Raw genomic sequence first — 25,931 nt, forward strand, 5'->3', positions numbered from 1 at the left:
CTTTTTAAAATTAGTGGCCTTTCAGTAAATCTTTCAGTATTTGTTTAGTTGTTACAAGTTCTACAAGCTCTGAGAGGGTTGTCTGATAGGGTTCTTATTCTTCCCTCAAATCTAAATGACAGCTTTGCAGGGTAGTGGACTCTAGACTGGAAGTTATTTTCAGCCAGTATTTTGAATATGTCATTCCACTCTTTCCTGGCTTGTAAGATATCATAGGGAAGGTCTATTGTGATTCTTAAGTTGTTTCCCTTATATTTGAGGGTTTTTTTTCTCTCTTGCTGCTTTAAGTAGTAAAGAGATAACTAATTTGTTATTTTTTCAGCAATCTTCATCTTGATTTTGTCCATTTGATTACTATGTTTCTTGGCATTCTTTTGTCTGAGTCTAATTTGTTTGGAACTCTTTGAACCTCTTGAATCTGTGCAGGAGCCTCTATCAAGGTATCAGGAAACTTCTTAGTTATTATTTCTTTTACCAGATAGTCTTCCTCTTTACATTATTTGTCTCCTTCTGGTATTCCTATGATTTGAAGATTATTTCTCTTGCTATTGTCTATCAAGAATCTTACATCTCTTCCATCTGTTTTCTTTTCCACTTCATTGTTGGTGTTGGTTAGTATTTTATCTTCAATATCATTGATACAGTTCTCTGCATGTTGAATTATATTGCTGTGACTTGCTACTGTATTTTTTAACTCCTTCAATTACATTTGTATGAACTCTTTGTTACCTGGATAAGTTTCTCTTTAACTTGGTTGAAGTTTTCTTCCAGTGATTGCTCTAGTTCCATGGCCATTGTATGGAATATTAATTTGAGTCCCTCATTAGTGAGACTTGAGGGTTTATTTGAGCTCTGTCTTTTGCCAGGAATTTTGTCCCTGTCTGACAGAGCAGGTGAAATCTTTTGTTCCACCATTGTTCCTAAAGATTTATGGTGCTAAAATTTGAGTTTAAGAACCAGATATCTGAGGGCTGACCTAATTTGTTATTTTTTCAGCAATCAGTACTTCTTATAATCCATTAGCCTAACACGATATGTGCATTTAGGGTGTTACTTCACTGGTCATACTGTAATATCACTAATATATCTGTTCATAAAGAAGTGTTAAAATAGACATTTTTTAGAAAATATATAAAACCAGCATCTCTTGATATTGGAAGGGTGTTGTCACGTGAACATATTAGTGTCCACACAATTTTGGATTCCATAGGACTATGGCAGGAACTTCGTGGGTCCTGGGGACCCCAAACAAAATGGGAGATGGCACAGGAACTGCAGGGCAGGACACAGGATGGCACCCTTTTTTTGTAAACCGCAAATTTTATATTTTATTTACAAAAATTGGTTACTGAGGATTGAACAATGTTAAGTGATTTCTTAGAATTAGCCTACTTACTTTTAAAAAATTTTTATACATTTTATTTTCATAAAGTATTTCACAGTAGTTCATTACAGATAATTTTCAAATACCACGCCCCCCCTCGCCCCGCCCCGTGCTATCTCTCCAGCCCGTGGCAGACATGTAGTTATTACTCAATAAATTTTACCTATTTTTTATATTAATAAAGTGGAATAATGTATTGTAATTAGGCACCTTTATAATTGCTAGTTAAATGTTGATGAATTGGAATACCTCTACCAGCTTAAGTTCAAGAGATGGTAAAGCCAGAGATCAAGATAAATATTTTAGTAATAATTATAGTTGTATACCATATTGCAGTTAATTAAATACTTTCAGGGACATTAATTTTTGTCTTACAAAAATTAGTGCGGACAGAAAACAGGGCAATATACTTGCACAGAATTGCTCTCCCAGCAAAAGCAGCTGGGATGGGCCTCAGTCTTTGGGTGCCTTGTCTTGAGGATTCTATCCCCACTCCCAACCCACAAGAATTACACTATGTTTCTCTTTTTTTCCCTCAGAAAATAAAATAAGGCAATCACTATGGCAAAGAGTTTCATGAATTTATTTTTTATTCTTTAGGTAAAAGAATCCTCAATACACCAAGATTAAAAAAACTTGTACTTTCATATTCTGAGGACATGGTTTTTGCTTGTTGCTTGTTTGAGCGGCTTCCCACTTGTTACTCTAGAGACTCTGAGTCCACACCAGAAATTCTCACCAAAAGAAAGTAGTGCTGTCATTAATTATCAGGGAAATGCAGATCAAAACCACAATGAGATACCATCTCACACCTCAGAGACTGGCCCACATCCAAAAGAACAAAAGCAACTGATGCTGGCACGGATGTGGTGAGAAAGGGACACTCCTTCACTGTTGGTGGGAATGCCGACTGATTCAGCCCTTTTGGAAAACAGTATGGACCATTCTCAAGAAATTAGAAATTGAGCTCCCATTTGACCCAGCAATATCACTCTTGGGAATATATCCTAGAGAGGCAAAGATGTATGGTCGAAGTGACATCTGCACTTGTTTGTTCATTGCAGCACTCTTTACAATAGCCAGAATCTGGAAAAAACCTGAGTGCCTGAGAACAGATGACTGGTTAAAGAAACTTTGGTACATCTACACAATGGAGTACTATGTAGCTGTTAGAAAAGATGAAGTCATGAATTTTACATACAAGTGGTACCACATGGAAAGTATCATGCTAAGCGAAATGAGTCAGAAAGAGAGGGATAGACATAAAAAGATTGCATTCATCTGGGGGACATAAAATAACAAAATAGGAGATTAATACCCAAGAATAGCCACGATCAGTACCAGGAGGATTACTCCATAGCTTAGAGGCCAGACAGGCACTCTAGGGGAAAGAGCAGCTCAGATATAGAAGGGAGCACCAAATAAAGGGTGTTTGGAGGATCCTCACAGGATGGGAGATACATGTTGAAAAGTAGACTATGGACTGAACATGATTGCCACTCAATGCCTCTTTTTCAGACCACAACACCCAAAAGGAGAGAGAGAACAAAAGGGAATGCCCTGCCACAGAGGATGGGGGAATGGGTGTGGGAGGGATACTGGGATCCATGGTGGTGGAAAATGGGCACTGGTGGAGGGATGGGTATTTGATCATTGTATAATCGAAACCCAAGCACAAAACTTTGTAAATCTACAACTGTACCTTATGGTGTTCCACTAATTAAAAAAAAAAAGAAAGTAGTGCTGTCAGGGCCCTACAGTGTCAGTGGTTACCCATGTCCCTCATGTGGTGGCTGTGCCCCCAAGGGATGAATCCATGATGCTCTGGCAACCATGTAGTACTGGGACTCAAACCCAGATCTGGAATGCACCTTTAACTGCTTTATTATATTCCAGAACTCAAGAACTTGGTTTTAAAAGCAGAAGCCCAGAGATATCTCAAACTTAACTCTCCTTGCTCTTATGTTGACCCTACAGCAAAGTAGCTAATGAGATGATTACCATCTGAAATGATGTTTTTTAAATGTTAAATCTTGTTAAAGTATGTATATCTGTATCACCTGATCAGATTTTGGATCTTCAGTGCTGTCTAGCCTTCTTTCCCTCTTTCCCTCTATTCACTAAGATTCAACTGATTTGTATGGTTAGAATTTAAAGATAAAAGCTGGATTGCTCACAGATCAATCTATTAGAGTAGATCTATTAGTAGATTAGTACTAAGTTATTGGTCGCTGCTTCATAGCCTCTCCTGTGACACTCAGTCAACATGGCCTGTGTTATCCTTCCGAGCCATGCTGGCAGATTTCTTTCCCATGTTGACTGTGTTCACAGTTGGAGGAACAGGAAGCAGAAGTCACCAAACACACTTAAAGAAAATGAACATGACTATTTGTCAAAGTGTGTGCTGTTACCAGATTTTGAATCCAAACAATTACATTTTAATACTGCTGTCATAGTTTCTTAGGAAACTAGTGCTTTTCCCCCACCTTTTTTTTTCTATCAGGAAAAAAATACAGTGCTTTGCTAACAAGTTGGATGGTTTTAAAATTTGGAAAAACATTAATATCAGAGTCCATTAAAACTTTGAAAGAGAAAATGAGAAGGAATAAGTGGTCAGTATTGTGGTGAAAACTGTTTTGTAACATTGTAATTAGAACTTTCTTAATTAAGTTTCTGATCCTTGTGTGTATGTAAAAGTATAAAATAATTTTTGATGTAGTTCTTCATATTTCTGCATACTTAGACAGTTGATTTTTTTATTTTTAACAGGTTGAAAATGCATTTATTGGATTACCAGGCTACAAGGATATTCATGTACTTGACTTTAGGTAAATAGATTTATTCTCAGTCAGAATGGGAAACTTTATTCAAATTTGAGGCTATTTGGATACTTTTAGCATCATCCATATACCATTCAATATAGGTCAATGGGTCACAGATACCTGCTGAGAAGCAGACAGGTCTGTCTTATCATGTGCCAGGACCAGACCACGTGATTTTGGGGCTGAGTATATCCGGCAGCTCAGATGTTCCCACTCCTGGTCTAAATACTGTTTCTAGTAAAGTTGTATGCTCAGTGCTAGTTCTTCAGCAGCGAAAACTTAAAACAGGCAAAATGATATATTCAAAGAGACATACTCAAAGATATCTGTAGTTGGCCCAGGTGAAAACATAGGAAATAATATTCCTCGAATGCTGTTGACAAGTTACTTGACTTTTATTTGCCACCGAGAGGAGTCGAAAGTCAGACTAGATGGTACTTTATTTTGTCAATTTATTCTCTTGAGACTTGGATACCTTCCCCAAAGTATCTCTAATTTTATTTTTTGACAACAATTAGGGCTCTCTTCTGATTTAATTAAAAAGTTTATTTACGAAGAAAAAATGTACAAATTATTTAGAAAATGTGTTCAATGATGGTTTAAAGAAAGGGCAATTGGTTTCCTTTTGTTTTTTTATTTTAAAATTATTAATATGGTGTTAACATTTGTGGTTTTGATGTACAAATTTACTGCCTTACACCACTGTTCCTATGTCACCTATAGTCTTGTTTATTTTCTCTTGCCTTTCCCCCTGAATTTATCCATTTTGAATCCATAGTTAAGGGGTTGTCATTGTTCGATGCTGTCTATTTCAAATGTTTGTCTTTTTATATTCCAAAGTCGAGTGAGATCATCTAATATTTAGGACTATTAATTTTAAAATGGAACATTCTCTCGGTATCTGTGCACTTGCTTTAGTTTACAGGAATCTGTCAGTATCTAAGCATTTCTACTGAAGGAAACATTTCAGAAGAAATGTATTAAGAAGTTGCATTTTGGTGACTAATGTGGCAATTTTAACTGTCTTAAACTCTGCTTAACACTTTCAATTTTTATTTTCAGGTTTCCCAAGGAAAATGGCAGGTAGAGTATCTTTTGTGCTTCCTAGCACTTTCTATATTATACACTGATTGAGGAGATAGTTTAGAAAATCTGGTAGCCTAGATCCACTGCAGCATGGTCCAGTTCTTTTATCCCTTTAAATAGTACTATCTCTTGACAAGTCAGGAGTTGGCAAACTTTCTGTTAAGGATCAGGTAGTAAATATTTCAAATTTTCAAACTATATGGTCCGAGTTGCAACTATACAACCTTGCCACTATTAGAGGAAAGTAGAGGCAATACATGAAATTCAAAAAAATGAATAAATAAACATGTGTATGTCCTAGTCAGTGTAATTTATGGACACTGATATGAATTTCACGTATTTTTTACCTTTTAAAAAACATAAAATTCATTGTTTAGTCGTCAGCATTTCTATTTACAGACCTCCGTCATAGACTGCAGACTGTAAGAACTTTTAACTAGTAAGTTAAAAGTTAATTGAGAACACAAAGTTTTCATCAACGTAAACACTTCTGTTAATGTTATTCAGTAGTAAATCAAGTATTTCTTTTTGGTAATACTTTTATTCCAATTGTGTATGAATGACTGTGTGATTCAGAAATGATCTATATTAATTTCTCTTTCCCTCTCCCTATAAATATTTATAAGAACATGAAGTTTTTTATTTTCTCTGCATCTCTTTCATAAGAAAAATTCTTTTTAAAACTGAAGTAATATTGGCTTAAGAGATTAGATTTCTTTTAGTAGTACAGTTTTACTTCTTCAGAATATATGTTATAATGTCATGACCACAACCCAAATGTCAGTATAATTCCTACCACTAACCACTTGACTCCTTTCACCCTTTTACCCTTTTCATTTTGTACTTTGGTGGAAATGACAGGTGTGGTCAGAGTCCAAGAGTTTGTTTTTATTTAACTGAGTCTGTTCCTTTGATCTGTTTCTTTATCCCCCACATATGTGTGATCATCTAGCATTTCTCTTTCTCTTTCTGATTTATTTCATTTAACATGACATCTTCATGTTCCATCCACCCTGTCCCAAGAAACAAGACTTCACCTTTCTTATAGCTCAATATTCACCATTTTTATTCAGGTACCATGATTTACAACTCTTTTTTTTTCTTTTTTTATTAGTGAAACACCATGAGGTACAGTTATAGACTTACAAATTTTGTGCTTGGGTTTCAGTTATACAAAAATATGGAACGCTTCACGAATTTGCGTGTCATCCTTGCGCAGGGGCCATGCTAATCTTCTCTGTATCGTTCCAATTTTAGTATATGTGCTGTCGAAGCGAGCACTACAATTCTTTTTTTAAAAAATTTTTTTAATTAAAATTTTTTATTGAATTAACATGAGATATACAGTTACAAATTTATTCATGACTGAGTTTCTATTATACAATGTTTCAACATCCATCCCTTCACCAGTACACGATTTGCAACTCTTAATGATATTTCATACACATTATTTTGATAATAGGATCCATTTAAATGAATCAACAGTGTTAATCTCCCTGGTACCTTCGCTTTAAAACTTCATGGGGCTGGAGCGGTATCACAGCGAGTAGGGCATTTGCCTTGGATGCAGCTGACCTGGGTTTGATTCCCAGCATCTCATATGGTCCCCTGAGCACCGCCAGGAGTAATCCCTGAGTGCAAAGCCAGAAGTAACCCCTGAGCATTGCCGGGTGTGAAGCAAAAAGCAAAAAAAAAACCCCCAAAAAACCAAAAAACAAACAAAAAAAACCCCCCAAAACTTAAGCTCCACAACGAAAGCCTTTTCAACAAATGGTGCTGGGAAAACTGGACAGTCACATAAAAAATGACATTGGATTCCTATCTTATATCATATACAAAAATTGAATGAATTAATGACATTAAGATTAAACCAGAATCCATAACATGCACTGAGGAAGACGGTAAAAACCCTTCAGAATATAGACCTGAGACATATCTTCACTTATTTGACTCCATTATGAAATACTACAAGCTAAAAATAAATAACACTGGACTAACATCAGAGTGAAAAGTTCATGCTTGGTGACTCAATTAAAAAAAAAGAAAAATGAAAAATAAAAGTTCATGCAGAAACTTAGGCTAAAATAAATAGAAACCCTACTTAATGGGAGAAAATATTTGCACACCATACATCCATCCATCAGATAAAGGATGGATATCCAAGATAAGTAGAGCAATTACAAAGCTAAACAATCACACAGTTCTTAAGATTTTTTTTTAAAGGCAGGGAAAAGGGTGAAAATAGGAGGGAGGTGGGGAAAAGCACAACAAGGAAGTTAACAACATCAAATGATGACACCAAACACTTGATCTTTACTTATGAAACTGAGATTACTAAGCAGAAGGGTTGGGGGAGAAATGAGAGGAAGAAATATGGAGAGGAATGGATGATCTTGGACTCTTTGCTGGTGATGAAGATCCAGTGGTTTTGTACATTAAGATCATCAATATTAACACTATTGTGACCGTTTGACCTGAACTAACTAAAAAAAATGAAAAGATTAATAAATTAAGTTTTGAGTGGGAAATAGTCAGCTCCAGGCAGAAATTTCTTTCTAACAGGTGTGTTTTGAAGAAGAGATGCCTGGGTTTCTGTGAAATATCACTTATAGTCCATTTTAATAGATTTGATACTATTGTGTAGATTCTACACATGTCAAGCAGTAATTCAGGGCAGTTGGGGTGAAAGAATAGAAAAGTGAAATTTACCTCCACAAGATTGATTTCCCTGGCAATAGCTATTCTCAGAGAACTTTCCTCCTCACAGCAGCTGTTGCAGTCTGGTTCAGAAAATGAAAGATGATGCAACAGTGGTGGTTGGCTAGCTTAGGGTTAGCTGAGAGCTGCAAAACTTTTTCACAGTCAGATAATATATTGCCCCTCCATGTGTTTATTTTTTTCCCTGTATGTACACCCTTGGTTTCTTGGCTTTCCTTATATTGGTCCTTATCCTGAGATGTCTTTGTTGTACTCCATTTTACCGTGCCAGAATTCATCCTGCTCTGGGTCAGAGTTAAGTTTCCTAGCTCTGAGAATAGATGGTTTCTTGATACCTCAAGCATTTCTTTGAATTCATTTTCCAGAGTGAAAATATGGGGTAATAAATTGCGACATCTGTCTGAGACATTTTATCTTCTTTAATGAATTCATCCTCACCAGACAAGGTAAATTATAAGTGGAGTGCTATTTTTAGATGTCCAAGAGCAACACTGGCAGACAAATTCTGTTTTGCCAATAAAGAGAAGGCCAGAAATCTAACCCAGACATCCTGATTTGCATAAGCTCCTTGATCCAGAAACATTTCCTTTGATTGTCTGCCTCTGAGACTTCAAAGTGCTAGGAGTAGGCTTTCTGAAAAGACTTGGCTTTCCTTCGTCTGGTTTTCTGCATAAACTTTGAAAAGGAACTGTTATCCACTGCTGGCACTGCTGGTGGGAATGTTGCCTGGTACACCCCCTGTGGAAAACAGTATGAAGAGTCCTTAGTAAACTTAGAAGTGAACTGCCATTTGACCCAGCAATTCCACTTTGGGGCATCTATCCCCAGAACATAAAAACATTCACTCAAAAGGACATGTGCACACCATTATTCATTGCTGCACTCAGTACAATAGCTAAGATATGGAATCAACCTAGTTGTCCAACAATAGATGAATGGATTATGAACAGGTGGTATATATACACAATGGAATACTATGCAGCTGCAAGGAATGATGAAATCAAGCAGCTTGCTGCAACATGGTTACAACTGGAAGATATCATGTAGAGTGAAGTAAACCAGAAGAAAAAGACAAACACAGGATGATCTTACTTATCTGTGGAATATAGAATAGTGGATGAGGAAATGTATTGTAATAAAAGGGGTATGCTTAGATTATCCTTAACCCCTTGATCCCAGTGTTTAGAGAGGAGATAGAGAAGAAAATAAATCAAATTGGGGTGTTGGGGAGAAGAGAACAGAAGTAATATTTGCTTTAGTTATAGTAGTGATATGAATGAGGGGTATAGCCACATACCCCAAATACAAATTCAACAGAACAGAAAACATGAGGTCTAAGTGGCAACCACTCACACTTTGTAATGTGCCCGTCAAGTGGACAGGTGGGAGTGGAGTGGGGGTTGGGATGGGGAAGGAATCTGGGAATACTGGTGGGGAGGAGTTGACATTGGTGGAGGGATTGCTGTTGAATTGTTGTATGCCTAAAGTGCAACTATTAGTAACTTTGTAAATCATAGCACATTAATAAAAACAAACAAGCAACATCATAAACTTGGAAGTTTTTTAATAGACAAAAAAGCCCCACACTATAGTACTTTTTGTAATTTAATGTCAAACTTCCCCTCTCGGAGAGCCCAGCAAGCTACCGAGAGTATTCGATATGCCAGACACAGTAACAACAAAGTCTCCAATGGAGACGTTACTGGGCCCACTCGAGCAAATCAATGATCAACGGGAGGGCCTTTACCTTTACCTTTAATATCAAACTTATGGTTCTGCACATTACCTGGGATACAGAGCCAAAGTATAACTCCCGAGAGTCTTAGATATAATGTCTGTGTGTGTGTGTGTGTGTGTGTATGTGTGTATGTGTGTGTGTGTGTGTGTGTGTGTGTATAGCTGGAGGAGGTTTGGGAGTGTTAGTGTTAGTGTTGAGGAACTGTTCCTGGCTTTGTGCTCAGTGATGCTCATGGAATGATATATGCCAGGCCAGCACCTTATCTTTCCAGGCCAGATAATTGTAATATTTAAAGTTTTTTTATATTGTATTCTGGAGCGATAGCACAGAGGTAGGGTGCTTGCCTTGTGCGCAGCCAACCCGGCTTGGCCGGGCTCAATTCCTCTGCCCCTCTCGAAGAGCCTGGCAAGCTACCGAGACTTCAATATGCCAAACACAGTAACAAGAAGTCTCACAATGGAGACGTTACTGGGCCCGCTCAAGCAAATAGATGAACAATGGGAGGGCAGTGACAGTATTTTGAAAAATTGCAAATCAACAATTTTATTTATTTCTCAGTTCTTTTGTTACTTCCACAATAATAGTTGTGTTTTGTTTATAGTGATTAACTTTTTTTTATTACTCCCTGTTGTGAAGTATATAATTTATCCAACAGCAACAAGATATAAGAGAATTAGCCATTGTTAATTCTCTATATGAATTCTCTAAATGAAGCTATATGGTTTTGTTTTGTTTCTTTTAAAAACCGGGGCTGACGGATGGATTCACTAGTGAATTCTTCCAAATCTTTAAAGAGGACTTACTCCCAATCCTCTTTAAGCTTTTCCACGAAATTGAAATATCAAAAACACTTCCGAACAGTTTCTACGAAGCAAATATCACACTGATACCAAAAGCAGACAGAGATACCACAAAGAAAGAGAATTACAGACTGATATCCCTGATGAACACAGATGCAAAGATCCTCAACAAACTACTAGCAAATAGAATCCAACTACTCATCAAAAGGATCATACACCATGACCAAGTAGGATTCATCCCAGTGATGCAAGGATGGTTTAACATTCGGAAATCAATCAACATAATCCATCATATCAACAAAAGAAAAGATAAAAAGCATATGATCATATCAATAGATGCAGAGAAAGCATTTGACAAGATCCAGCACCCCTTTATGATGAAAACCCTAGCCAAAATGGGTATAGAGGGGACTTTCCTCAACATAGTTAAAACCATCTACCACAAGCCTACAGCAAGCATCATCCTCAATGGGGAAAAACTGAGAGTCTTCCCTCTAAGATCAGAGACGAGACATGGATGCCCACTCTCTCCACTGCTGTTCAATATAGTACTGGAAGTACTTGCAATAGCGATTAGGCAAGAAAAAGATATTAAGGGCATTCAGGTAGGAAAGGAAGAAATCAAGCTCTCACTATTCGCAGATGATATGATACTCTACTTAGAGAACCCAATAACCTCCACCAAAAAACTCCTAGAAACAATAGACTTGTAAAGTTGCAGGCTATAAAATCAATACCCAAAAGTCCATGGCTTTCCTATATGCAAACAGTGAGAGAGAAGAAAGCTACATGAAAAAAACAATCCTGTTCACAATTGTTCCCCAGAAAACCAAGTACCTAGGAATCAGCTTAACTAAGGAAGTAAAGGACCTGTACAAAGAAAACTACAAAACTCTACTTCAGGAAATAAAAGAGGACATGAGGAAATGGAAAGATACCCCCTGCTCATGGGTCGGGAGATTAACATTGTCAAAATGTTTTACCAAAAGTATTGTATAAATTCAATGCAATTCCTATAAGGATACCCATGACATTCTTCAAAGAAATGGAGTAAACACTCCTGAAATTTATATGGAACAATAAGCCCCTATGAATAGCTAAAGCAATTCTTGGGAAAAAGAAAATGGGAGGAATCAACCTCCCTAACTTCAAACTCTACTACAAAGCAGTAATAATTAAAACAGCATGGTACTGGAACAAAGGCAGAACTGCAGACCAATGGAACAGGGTTGAATACACTGACATATCCCCTCAATCATATGATCATCTAATCTTTGATAAAGGTGCAAGTAATGTAAAGTGGAGTAAGGAAAGCCTCTTTAACAAATTGTGCTGGCATCACTGGACGGCTACATGCAAAAAAATGGGCTCAGAACTCTGCCTAACACCATGTACAAAAGTAAGATCAAAATGGATTAAGGACCTCAACATCAGACCAGAAACCATAAGGTACATTGAAGACAAAGTTGGCAAAACCCTCCATGACATTGAAGCTAATGGTATCTTCAAAGATGCCACGACACTGGCCGAGCAAGTGAAAACAGAGATAGATAAATGGGACTATCTTAAACTAAGAAGCTTCTGCACCTCCAAAGAAACAGTGACCAAAATACAAAGACAGTCTACAGAATGGGGAAGGATATTTGCCGAATACACATCTGACAAGGGGTTGATATCAAGGATATACAAAATACTGGTTGAACTCCACAAGAAGAAACCATCCAACCCCATCAAGACATGGAGCAATGAAATGAACAGAAACTTTCTCAAAGAAGAAATCCAAATGGCAAAAAAGCACATGAGAAAATGCTCTACATCATTAATCATCAGGGAGATGCAGATCAAAACCACAATGAGATACCATCTCACACCTCAGAGACTGGCCAACATCCAAAAGAACAAAAGCAACCGATGCTGGCATGGATATGGCGAGAAAGGGACACTCCTTCACTGTTGGTGGGAATGTCGACTGGTTCAGCCCTTCTGGAAAACAGTATGGACGATTTTCAAAAAATTAGAAATTGAGCTTTAATTTGACCCAGCAATACCACTCCTGGGAATATATCCCAGAGAGGCAAAAATGTATAGTGAAGTGACATCTGCACTTGCTTCTTCATTGCAGCACTCTTTACAATAGCCAGAAACTGGAAGAAACCTGAATGCCCAAGAACAGATGACTGGTTAAAGAAACTTTGGTACATCTACACAATGGAGTACTATGTAGCTGTTAGAAAAGATGAAGTCATGAAATTTATATACAAGTGGTACAACATGGAAAGTATCATGCTAAGCGAAATGAGTCAGAAAGAGAGGGATAGACATAGAAAGATTGCATTCATCTGGGGAATATAAAGTAACAAAATATGAGATTAATACCCAAGAATAGCTGAGATCAGCACAAGGAGGATTACTCCATAGCTTAGAGGCCAGCTAGGCATTCTAGGTGAAAGGGCAGCTCAGATAGAGAAAGGAGCACCAAATAAAGGGTCTTTGGAGGATCCTCCCAGGAGGGGAGATGCATGTTGAAAGTAGACTATGGACTGAACATGTTTGCCGCTCAAAGCCTCTTTTGCAGACCACAACACCCAAAAGGAGAGAGAGAACACAAGGGAATGTCCTGCCACAGAGGCAGGGTGGGACGGGAGAGATGGGGGTGGGAGGGATATTATCCATGGTGGTGGAAAATGGGCACTGGTAGAGGGATGGGTATTTGATCATTGTATAATAGAAACCCAAGCACAAAACTTTGTAAATCTGCAACTGTATCTCATGGTGTTTCACTAATAATAATAATTAAAAAAAACCGGGGCTGAGGAGGACAGAGTGATAATATGTTGAACCTGGATCAGCTGTGTGCAAGGCAAGTGCCCGCAGCTTCCCTTGCATGTGGCTGATGCAGATTCGATCTCTGCATCCCATATGACTTCCAGAACCCACCAGGAATGATCCTTGAGCTCAGAGGTAGTAGTACGCCCTGTGAATAGCTGGGTATTGCCTCCAAACAAAATAAAACAGATGTAAAAAATACAATAGAATAAAAATCAAGGAGGAGAAGGAGGGAAGAAGGAAGCAGGCAGATGGGAGAGAAGGTTGGCTTTGAGGGAGGAGAGAAGAAAGAAAGCAGGAGGAAGGAAGTCAGGTGTTATGCAGGGTTGTCTTCTAAGAACACCTTCAACTGTTTTGCCTCTGTCCACCTCTGTTCTCTGGGAGGAAAAGCATGGTAGCCAAAGGTTGTCCAGAGTCTGCAAACTGGTGATGGAATATATGCTCTTTGAGACTCCCAAGTTTAGTGTAATGTTCGTTCTTCATGAATTCAAAGCTCCTTTTTTGTGTGTGTTTTCTTTGCATGACCTAATATATCCTCTCTTATCCACAGTGGCATCGATGTTCATTATGAAGTTTCCTTCAATGGGGAGGCCATCAGCAATACCACATGGGATTTAATTAGCCTTCACTCCAATAAGGTGGAAAACCATGGTCTCGTGGAATTGGATCACAAGCCCACTGTTGTTTATACAATTAGCAACTTCAGAGATTATATTGCTGAGACATTGCACCAGAATTTTTTGCGGGGAAACTCTTCTTTGAATCCAGATCCTGACTCCCTTCAACTCATCAGTGGTGAGTTTGAAAACATCATGAAGTCCTTATATAATTTGAGTTTCTTTTTCAGTATTCTATGGTGAAAACAAATATCCCTAAACATGAGATTCTGTTCTCAGTATATGATTCTAGCATTCTCTAGACTAATGGAGATGGACACCATTCTGATATGAACAGAGTCTTAATCCACGCAGCTATTTTGTATAATTAACAAGGGATGCTCTGAAGTATTTGTAGATGAAGACCACAGAGAAGACCACAGAGAGTGAGGAAAGTGAAAAACAGCCTGACATTTAGAAATAGCTTAGAGAATAGGAGCAAAGTAGAGGGAGAAGAAAAGCTGTGCCTGGAAGTATAAATTAAATATGCGATAGTGCTGTCTGATCCACCAAAATGCTAACTCTAGAGGCAAGTCAGCTGCTTAAGGCTTTAAAAAACCAGAGAGCATCAGAGAAAGACCAGCTCAGGAAAACTGATGGAGAAATCTTGTAAAACAACATCAAGAAAAACAAAAATAATCCTAGGTTCTAATTCTGGGTAGAATCCCCAGAGACGCCAGTTTTTAAATTTAGTTAGACCGGTGGAGATTTAATTATGTTTCAGAATCACAGGGGGATAGGGATGGGGAGGGAGGGTCTGGGACCGTCAAGGAGAAAGTGACCACTGGATCAGAGGTGAAGAGTGGGCTGGTCAGCTGGGAATTGAAGCTCCCCCAGGCTGGTTGCTTGTGTGCAGCAGCTGACCTGATCAGGGATGTGCTGACATGTGTCCTTTTAATATTGATTTCTGCAGGCTTACTTTCCTATAATTTCTTTACCCAGAAGTTAAATTTTCTTTTGTTCTTTTGTTTTTTTCAACACCTAGCAGTGCTTGAGGGGTACTGTTAGTTCTGTGCTTAGGGGTTGCTCCCTGGTCCCCAAGGCACCATGAGGTTCTGGGATAAAACCTGGGCCCTGCACTGGGACTGCGTGCGCTCAGCCCACGAGCTCTCTCTCAGGCCTGGTAGCTTAATGCAGATATTTTTGCCAGGGAAGCGGGGAAGCATACCCAGCAGTGTTCATGGCTTACTCCTGGGTCTGTGCTCAGAGATTACTACTGGCATGACTTGGGGGGCCATACGGGGTGACTTGCTGGAATTGAGCCAGTAGCTTAACGTATTTTTGAGTCACTTCCTGGCTTTGTTGCGGGTTTACTTCTGGCTCTGTGTTCAGGGATTACTCCTGGCAGGCTCAGAGGGACCATATGGGCTGCTGCTGGGAATCAAACCCAGGTTGGGTGTGTGTAAGGCAAGCATCCTACCGGCTGTGTTATCTCTCCAACTTCAGTAGTTTAACTTTTAAAATGTTGCAGGGGTATAGGGGTATATTTTGCTGAAGTGACTGCCGGGTGAAGGAACACTTACCAATGAGGAAAATCTTAGTTAGAGGCAATACTAATCATAATGCATTTTTACAGATCTGTTTGTTCTTCAGAGAACCAAACTTCTATTCTTTCAGGCTGCTACTATTTAGATCTCGATCTCTCTCTCTCTCTCTGTTTGTGTGTGTGTGTGTGTGTCTGTCTGTCTGTCAGTCTCGCTCTAAGAAGGAGAATGAAAATGTAACAAAATTTTATTATGAATAATTTCTTACTTTCTAAATAAGATTCCCCCCCTCCCCCGTGAGACAAAACTAAAACTTTAAACTGTATTTAAATCACAATGCATCTTCACTTAATTTCATTGATAGATTCTTGGAAATTTAGGTGAAATGACATTTAGTATAATCAAAGTACATTTACTATAGGCTAATTGTCATGAACAAGAGTTTATGCCCACAGAATATTTCTGACTCCAAAGACAACATGAAGCATCTAAATAAAGATTTAAAACTCTTCTTAGATTAACCATTAAAAAAAATTCATTTCTCTTCCGAGCGGTTTATTCCAGTTAGAGTCTTGGTTGGCCAACACCTGGCCTGTAGGTATCTCTGGTCAGAGTAAGGGAATCATTGTGAACAGGATGCCCTTCCATCCAGAGCACTCACTTAAACCCTGCTCACTCGGACCAGGACAGGTCAGACTTACCAAGGAGTTTAACATGCACATAGTTAAGATGTGTGATGAAACCAGAGTATCTGGAAAAAAAAAACCCACACAGACAGAAGAATGTGTGACCTCCATGTACGACAGTAGCCTTGGTTAGATTTGATTGATTCTTCTCACTAGTCACAGAATAATATGATATTGATATTAGTATATTAATAATCTGGTATTATTTGATGACCTTTTGTATTTTGCTAAATTGATGTTTCTTTGAGAGGACACTGTGCTGAGACGGGGTACAAAGTGGCCTGGATTTTAAATGGGTCACAAGGAACTTGAAATGGAAAAACTCTCTATTTAACAGATAAGGCATTTGCCTTGCATGTGGCCAACCCGAGTTTGATTCCTTGATCCTCTCAGATAGCCCAGGAAGCTACTGAGAGTATCTCACCCGCATAGCAAAGCCTGGCAAGCTCCCCATGACATATTCGATATGCCAAAAACAATCACGAGTCTGACAATTTGTTGTGAGATGTTGCTTGTGCCTGCTCAAGCAAATCAATGAACAATGGGAGGACAGTGCTACAGTGCTACTGCTATTGAGCTATCAGTTTGAATATATGTGAGAGCCTCTGCCTTTTGTGACAGTGCATTTATATTGAACTAACTTCATCCTATGCTCTTTCTTCTTTTCTCTTATCTCCTAATTTGCTTGAATGGGTGCCAGTAATGTCTCCATTCATCCCTGTCATGTGCTAGTGTAGCCCAATGGCATCTATTTGTTTTAGAAACACAAAGAGCCTCAAACCGATTGTTCAGTGTCTTGACGAAGAAGTCTGACCATCTTGTAGGTGGGCGGCCACACGGTCTTTTGATGTCCCGTGGAATCCAGTCAGTAACGGCTCTAATCCAGCGGTTGTCTTCAAATCTCATTATGTGTCCAGCCCATCTGATTTTCGATGCCTTGGCAAACAAGACAGTGTCCTTGATTCTTGACCGTCGACAGAGGTCGGAACTTCAGATTCTTTCTCTCATTTGAGTGAAGCGTGATACTCCAAGCATAGCTCTTTCGATTCCTCCTTGGGAGACAGGAATTGCATTCTCATCCTGTTTTCGTATAGCCCAGGTCTCTGAGGCGTATGTTAATGTAGGAAGAACAGTGGAATCAAAGAGATGTGCCCAGAGCCGGAGCTTCTTCGTCCTCTTAGCAATTTCTTCGATGCTCTTGAAAGCATTCCAAGCTTCTTTCTTCCTCCTGTGCAACTCAGGTGCCAGGTCATTCGTCATGTTGATTTCTCGACCTAGGTACACATAACTGTTGCATTCAGAGATGGTCATTCCATTGAGAGCGAATGGAACGTCAGGAACGAGACTGTTTCTCATAAACATTGTCTTCGTGAGATTCAGCTGGAGTCTAACTTTCCCACACTCACAGTCGAACTCAGCCAGTGTTTATGCTGCTTGGCTAATGTGTGGTGTTATTAGAATGATGTCATCAGCAAAGCGGAGGTGGTGTAGTTGCCGACCGTCTATCTTCACTCCTATTCCTTCCTATTCTAGTCGTCGCATAATGTTCTCGAGGGTGGCATTGAAGAGTTTTGGTGAAATGGTATCACCTTGCCAAACCCCTCTCTTGACATTGATGATCACGTCTTTGTAGAATGGTGAGATCCTGGTAGTGAATCCACAATACAGCTCACAGAGGATCCTGATGTATGGAGTATGAATGCCCTGATTGACTAGGGCTTTGATGACCACTTTAGTCTCAACAGTATCAAAGGCCTTCTTTAAATCAATGAACGTTAGACAGAGCGGCATCTTGAACTCCCAAGAAACCTCAATGAGCTTGGTTATTATGTGGATATGGTCTATCGTGCTGAATCCTTTGCGGAACCTGGCTTGCTCACATGGTTGTCCTTCATCTAGTGTTCTGTCAATCCTATTCAGGATGACTCGAGTGAACAGCTTGTAGATGACAGACAGTAGGCAGATCAGACGATAGTTGCCAATGTCGTGGATGTCTCCCTTCTTGTACAGTAGTACAGTCCTGCTGGTTTTCCATTGGGATGGAACCTTGCATTCAGACAGGTAGTGCGTGAAGAGCTGAGCCAATGTATTGATGAGTACTGACGGCAGGTTCTTCAGGTGTTCAGGTTTGACCTTGTCTGGGCCAAGTGCTGTTCGTTTCTTTACCGATGAAATGGTGTGTAGGATTTCGGAAGGGAGAACATTGGGAATGACATATCCATCCTGTGGAATTTGGTATGTGGGCAGGTGAACGGGGCTATCAAAGAGATCTGAGTAGAAGTCATGGATATCTTCTTCATTGCCCTTCTGGAAGATGTGATAGATCCATCAGGATGTCGGAGGGCAGTCATCTTGGTCTTGTAGTTGGCGAAGGACAGGCGGGCGTTACAAATGCTTTTCCTAGCTTCTGCCATATCTACCAGAACTGCTGTTCTTCTGTCTTTGAAGTCTTCCTTTATTGCATCTCTGCACTGCTTTGAGATCTTGGACATTCGCTTGTGATTGCCTGAGGCATGCGCCAAACCAGTTGGTGAATAAGCTCAAGAGTTTTTGAAGACAGGCTTTTTTTCTCTCTCCTTTGGCATTCCTCGCATAATCATGGAGGTGCTGAACCATTCGATTGTATTTCTCATTAATGTTGTCAGCAATTAATTACAATGGGTAATTGCATTACCCAGTAATTACAGTGGGTCTCAGGGCCTCACATATGAAAAGGCAAATACTCTCCCACTATGCCACATCCCCAGCCCAGTACATTTCTGTAATTGGGTTGTTAACTTTTCCACCTTATCCCCTTGCTTTTCATTTTGTACTTGTTTGAAATTGTGGAGAAAATCACATTGACATAAACAGATCCAACTCCTTCTCTGACTTGTTTCTTGTGTTATTGCAAATTAACACAAATATCACTTGTGTGAATGCTTCAATTAATTTATTAGATTAAACATTTTCACTAAAGGCCTGTGCCAGAAATATTTTTGTGACCCACACAAGTCTCCTTTTCCCCCTTTAATTTAATGACTTTCCTCCTTTTACAAAGAAAAGGTCACTGGAACATCCTGCCTATTCTTGTCTGTAAGAGCAGCACTCTTTTGACTTTCCTCTTTTTTTTTTTCTTAAAATTGTTTTAGAATCGGGGGCCAGAGTGATTTACAGCAGATAAGGCATTTGCCTTGCACATGGCTGATCTGGGTTTGATCCCTGGCATCCCTTATGGTTCCCCAAGCACCACCAGGAGTAATTCCAGAGTATAAAACCAGGAGTAACACCTGAGCATCACAGGGTGTGGCCCCAAAACAAAATAAACAAAAAGATTCTAAAATTTATTTTATTTTTGTGGGGAGAGACTTCCCCAGTGGTGCTCAGGAGGTCCAAGGGACACTCTGGCAATGAAGGGCACCTCCAAGGCCAGACTTAGCAATGCTGGGGGCACCATGTGATGCTGGGAATCAAACCTGGTCTTCCTTTATTTAATTTTGAAATAGCTACACTCTTCCAGAGAAAAATAGTGCAAAAAAAGAGAAGTATGGGGCTTCCTTTATAGATATGATCAGAAACACAACTTACCTCCTGCCCTTTTTTTCTCTTTTTAATTTTGAAATAACTTCACTCTTTCAGAGGAAAGTAGTACAAAAGGAAACAGTATGGGGCTTCCTTTATATATATATATATCATATATATAATATAGACACCACACACACATATATACATATATATACACACACAGAAACACAATCAACTGTTACTGTGCCACTTCTCAATGATGTCACTTAGGAGTTGGTGTGGAAATGCAGCAGGTGTGGCATTTTCCTGGTACATGGCCAACCTGGGTTGGATCCCCAGCACCACATATGCTCCCTCTGAGTCCCATCATGTGAAGTAATGTTCTTTAAGGCCCAAAGATCCAGAGAATAGTAAAATAAAATAAAGCAAAAGAATTCAAATCAGGGTCGCCTGCTGTCACCTGGCAGTGTGCAGCCTCACCTGTCTTCCATTTCCCAGAGTTACTCGGTTCCTGAGAAGAGGCCCCGGATTGGACTTGCTCTGAAGGTTCTTCTTCAGGAAAGGCTCATTTCCTCACAAATGATGTTAAGTATTCCAGGGCAAAGTCACTCTTTTCTCCTTTGTAAGCGGTCACTGTTCTATGGAGAGGAGCGTGACAGCTATGGAGGTCCCCTGGTCTCGGTCTCTCATCTTCCAGCTGAGCACCACTTAGTTCCCTGCCTAAATTATTGTTACAACAATTCACAGGTAGTGGTTTTCTCACCTCAAAACCCTTTTTAAAACTTACTAATTGCTCTTATACTCCAAGAAAGAGTTTTGCCTTCTCTCCATGGGTTTGTTTTTGGTGCTGGGGATCAGTCACACATGGGGTTCACACAAGCAAGACAAATGCTGTGCCGCATGCATGAGACACATTCCCAGGCCTCTTCCTATGTTTTTAATGATTTATTTTCTTTTGATCAGGGTGGACTCCTGGGTTCCTACTTGTATAAACTCTGGGCAACCAGGGGAGGCCTTGGCGGCTCTCCCCATCGCTGCCGGAGTTCTGGGGGACCCTGGGCCACTTGCCCAGCCAGGGCGGCTCAGGTCATGGGCCAGACAGTGAAGGAAGTGAGAACCAAGCTGAATGATTGATCAGTTGCCGTTTATTCCATTCTCCCTATGTGCCTGTTCCAGTCGCTCTGAGCCCCCACTCTAGTCTCACACCGACCCTCTTTCCTGTCTCCTCCTGTCTCTCCCTCTCATCTCTCCGTGCTCCATCTCGCAGTCTGGGCTCTCTCTCTCTCTCCATGCGCCTATTCCTGAATTCTTCTACTTCTTTCTTCCTCTGTCCCCCTTGCTAGTCTCTTTGCACTCCATCTTGCCGCCCCACTCTTTCTCTTCTCTTCCAACTCTCTCGTCTCTCCCAAAGCACTTGTTTTTATGTGGTTCTGAGCACAGCAATCATTCCTAAATACAGAGCCACAACAATCCAGGAGCACTATTGGGTGTGGCCCACTCCAGCCCCCAATTCCCAACCCCACTGTGTGGGGCAGTCACCTGCACAGTAAAAACAAACATCTAAATACTTCTTGCCATGCCAAATAGTCTACATAAAACATGAACTTCAGTATTTCCTGAAATTCCTTTACTCCTACTGCTAAAGAAACACAAGTTCTCTCAATATAGCATCTGTCTGTTCTACCTCCAAAATAACAATAGACTTCGTCTGTGAACACAGACCAAAATCTCTGAGGAACAACTGCCAAGTTCTACACACACTAAATTTCTCAATAAAATTTACAACAGAGACCCAAACTAATTTGTCCAAAACTGTTAAAATAAGGATTAGAATATGGCAAAGTAAACGATTATTAAAGAAAAATTTTGTTGTGGTGACTGTTTTGGTTTTGGGGCCACACCCAGCAATGTTCAGGACCATTTGAGGCCATGGATCACATGACCATGTGAGGCCATGGACCTCCATAGCCTCCAGATCTAGAGCAAGATTTTGTTAAAAATAAAAACAATTGGGTCAAAAGAATATATACTTAATCACTTTCCTCCCTTGCTTAATATTGTCCAGTCTGAAGAAAGTTTAGTGCTCAAAGGCTGGGAGCAGTTTGAGCTTTACTGGTTATGGTACCAAAAAAAGGTCAATCTTAAATTGATGCTGTTTTCTCTTAATAGGCAGTAGATACTAATGGTCACCCAACAAACAAAGCAGCTTTCAACAATGTGGGTATTTCATGTTTTTTTAACTATTACATATATAATAGAACATTCTGTAGAGTCCTATCTCTGGCCTCTTTAAGTTTATTGTTTGTTTTTGGATCACCTCCAACAAAACTCAGGGACTATTCCTGACTCTTAAACTCAGCACTCACTTTATGCCTGCTTTGGAAATCATATGTCGTGCTGGGTATTGAAGCTGAGTCAGTTTCTTACCTTTCACTCTCCTTACTTGTACTTGCTGCTCTAACGTTTTGGTTGGTTTTATGCGGGAGGGAGGGGTGGTAGTTGGGTCACACCAGTGAGTGCCAAAGTGCTCCTAACTCTGATCCGAGGGCCATATGTGGCACTAGGTATGGACCTGGATTAGTCTTGTGTAAGGCAAGTGCCCTATTCACCTAGTCTCTGGTTGGTTTATTTAATTCTTGTAAAGAAGAAGTTTTATTTTGGAGTTAGGGGGCTATTTAAATTATCTTCCACTGTTCATACATTTTTTTCCTATTACCCCATTTACTACATTGTTTTTGCCAGTTTAATGGTGACAAAACTGGGGCTGGAGTGATAGTACAGCGAGTAGGGAGTTTGCCTTGCATGCAGTCAACCTGGGTTCGATTCCCAGCATCCCCTGAACACTACCAGGAGTAATTCCTGAGTGCAGAGCCAGGAGTAACCCCTGTGCTTTGCTGGATGTGACCCGAAAGGCCAAAAAAATGGTGAAAAAACTGTGTATAGGGTCAGTGACTGCCCTCTTCCAGGCGGGGCCCCACATGTGTGCTCAGGAATTATCCTGATGATGTTTGAGGGGCTATCTGGGGTGTCAGGAATTGAACCTAGGTTGGCATCCCACCCAGGGACGCCAGTTGTGTAAACACACAAAAAATAAAAAGGCCGGCGATCTGCCGTTTCCCCACTCCAGGGAGGACGATGGCGATGGTCAGGCGAAGGAAGGAAACGAGGCCAAGCTAGTTGGTCTTAGTAGCCGTTTATTACATGGAAGAGATGTATGTCATGGAGGCCTCAGGAATCCTCGAGCACGTGCGCCTTTGTTCTCTCAGCTTCTGTCCTCAGCCCCATCTTCCCAGGTTCTCTGATGCACGTGTCCCCCCAGAGAGCCCTGAAATCTCCCTTATATAGATCATAGTACCTCTGAAGGGCGCAATATAGTGATGTCATCAAAAGGAGTTACAGAAAGAACACTGAGGTGGCAAAAATACATTGTTTCCTTACATCCGCAGGCCAGTAATCCTGGCCTCACCTTTTCACAAACTATAAGCACTTAGATTAGCACAACAAAGACCAGTCTGCTAGAGCTTGGAATCTACATCTCCAAAAAAGCAGTCTCTTCCAAGCTAGTCAGGACACACAGAAAACTGCTTCTAGGACGTGTTTCTCCTCTCCTTGTCCAAACAACATATAAGCATACATAATATTAATCATTTCGTATGGACACAGTAAGAAATACTTTGAGCTTATAGAATTGCTCTCCTAGGGCCATCTCGATCTCAGACTGCAGTGCTCAGGCCAGATATCTTTCCTATTCCTAGCAGCAGGGCCCTAGTCTCGTCGTTACTTTTGGATCATGACATCATTTGCCTATGATCAAACTCTTAACTTATAGTTAAGAATCGTGGCACCTTGGCCTGGCCCATCGCGATGCCAGGGTAGCACATAACTTACCGGCTTGCCCTGGTTCCATCCAGTCCCACGTCGGGACCCTGCCCTTGGAATGCTAGGAAGTGAGGGCACCTGAGGCTTAAGTTGAGAAGGCAGATGCCCAGGAGTGAATAATATTCAAAGCCAATCAATTCCTAAGTTATAAAGCATAATATTAATTAATTGTCTTCCTGTATCTATACAAAAGGATATTGCATTAAAGTAAACTGCTCAAAGACATAAGGAGAGGAGAAAGGCAATATTGACTTACAGTACAGCTTCAGTGTCTAAGAAGGATGAGACCTTACAAATTGGTTGGGGAAGAGAGCATAGAAGAGGTTACAGACAGACAAAGTAATGGGAGTGACTCGGGAGCACTGTGATGGGCACAATCTGATAAACCTAAGCTCCGTGTACTCCAACAAACAAGAGGAGGAGAAATGTGTTCAGCCTAGTTAACTCACATGGGCCTTTAAACTTCTAAAATTTGCTTTCATCTATACTTTCTTTTAAAAATATTTCACTTATAAAATGAGCCAACGTGGCCCAGAAATGGACCTTAAAAATAAAAACCAAAATGGTTGTCATGTTGGGAAGCTTGGTTGATGTTAGCTGCATGAATTAATTGCCAGTGGTTTTGAACAAAAAGTGTTTTTCTGAGAAAAATGCTTGGGAAGATATAAAAGAATGCAAAAAAGTTGTTATTTCCTTTACATAATTTAATAATTTGTATTTATATTTCTAACATAAGGAATACTTCCATCAGTGAAACTTGGCTTCACCTCATCTTTTTTTTTATATATTTTTTATTTATTTGTTGAATCACCGTGACAACAGTAACAAAGCCTTTCAGTTCAAGTCTCAGTCGGTCATACAATGATCAAACACCCGTCCCTTCACCAGTGCACATTTTCCATCACCAAGAACCCCAGTATGCCCCCCCTCCCACCCACCTCCCACCTGTGTGGCAGATTTCCACTTTGCTCTCTCTCTCTCTCTCTGTTGATCATATTCAATATTATGACAAAAGACCCACCTCTGTTATTTGGAATTTTCCCCAACATTCAGATCTGGCTGTTCATTAGGCTCTAAAAAATGCAGGACATCATGTCGCCGCCACAGAGTGGGACATGTGGAGGGACAGACACCCTTCTGCTCCCAGGGTGACATAGCACAATAGTTAAATACACAGTCCAGATGCATTTTGGTTGGGCATTATCTTTTGCTCAGATTTTCCCACCACCATTCAAGCCTGATTTTCAGGGAGAAATGTTGGATGATTTACTTTCCATTGATCACTTTGCATATAAGGAAATGTCGTGTGGCCACATAAGCAGCCACACGGTTCAGAAAAACTGTCCTGCTACCCGCATGCCAGAGCCATGCTTGTAGAAGCTCGTGGTCACCGGGATTCCATCTGGAGAAGGTGGGAAGGCAGAACCTACCCCATCTGGGACCGCCCGGTGATATCGGTGTGGCCTCATCTTTCACAAAGACTAGCACAACTTCAATAACTTTTTAAGAATTAAATCCTGCAATGTGAACTCTTTTTTTCTCATTATTTAATAATGACATAGTAATGTCCTAGTTAATATTTTAAAGGTTATTTATTCCCTCCTCAGAGGATATAATTTTGCATATTGTTATTTTTATCATCAAGCAACTGAATTGTATTATCAGGTTAACTTTCTTTTTTTTTTTAATCAGAGATGAAGCAGGCACCTTCTTTTTTATTTTTTTAATTAATTTTTATTAGTGAAACACCATGAGGTACAGTTGTAGACTTACAGATTTTCGTGCTTGGGTTTCCATTATACAATGATCAAATACCCATCCCTAAGGTTAACTTTCTTATTTAAAAAAAACTATTTAAAAATAACTGCTTCCCATGAGTGATGAGAGTAGACTATAGTCTGAACAAGATTGCCACTCAATATCTCTTTCGCAAACCACAGCACTCAAAAGGAGAGAGACAACAAAAGGGAATGCCCTGCCACAGTGGTAGAGTAAGACGGGGGAGGGGGGGAGAGAGGTGGGAGGTATACTGGGACTGGTGGTGGTGGAGAATGGGCACTGGTGGAGGGATGGGTATCAGTTCATTGTATAACTGAAACCCAAGCACAAAAATTTGTAAGTCTACAACTGTACCTCATGGTGTTTCACTAATAAAAATTTAAGGAAAAAAAATAACTGCTTCCCAGGAATTTTGAAAATAGTTTTAAAAACTGATTTGCAAAAGAAAGGAAGAAATATGAACCCTTGATGTAAAAATGGGAAGAATATTTATTTTTTAGAATTCAGACAGAACGTATCAGCATATTTCCTGCCCCACCCTCATATGTTTGGCCAAAATATAAGCTCTC

General features: G+C 39.9%; 1 protein-coding gene and 1 non-coding gene across 2 annotated transcripts in view; one reads left to right on the forward strand and one right to left on the reverse strand.

The window, feature by feature from the left end:
- Nucleotides 1-25,931, forward strand: part of IMPG2 (interphotoreceptor matrix proteoglycan 2) — an 87,861-nt gene that overhangs the window by 37,758 nt on the left and 24,172 nt on the right. The window contains exons 8-10 of the mRNA XM_056109152.1: nt 4,154-4,212; nt 5,269-5,289; nt 13,925-14,169. Of these exons, the coding sequence (XP_055965127.1) occupies nt 4,154-4,212; nt 5,269-5,289; nt 13,925-14,169 (325 nt within the window). The remainder of the gene's footprint in view (nt 1-4,153; nt 4,213-5,268; nt 5,290-13,924; nt 14,170-25,931) is intronic.
- On the reverse strand, nt 6,467-6,573 carry LOC130018759 (U6 spliceosomal RNA). Its single transcript, XR_008791631.1, has one exon. It is a non-coding gene; the product is annotated as a U6 spliceosomal RNA (small nuclear RNA).

The sequence above is a fragment of the Sorex fumeus genome, unplaced genomic scaffold, assembly GCF_029834395.1.
Source record: "Sorex fumeus unplaced genomic scaffold, SorFum_2.1 ptg000265l, whole genome shotgun sequence".
In the NCBI taxonomy this organism is placed as follows: domain Eukaryota; kingdom Metazoa; phylum Chordata; class Mammalia; order Eulipotyphla; family Soricidae; genus Sorex; species Sorex fumeus.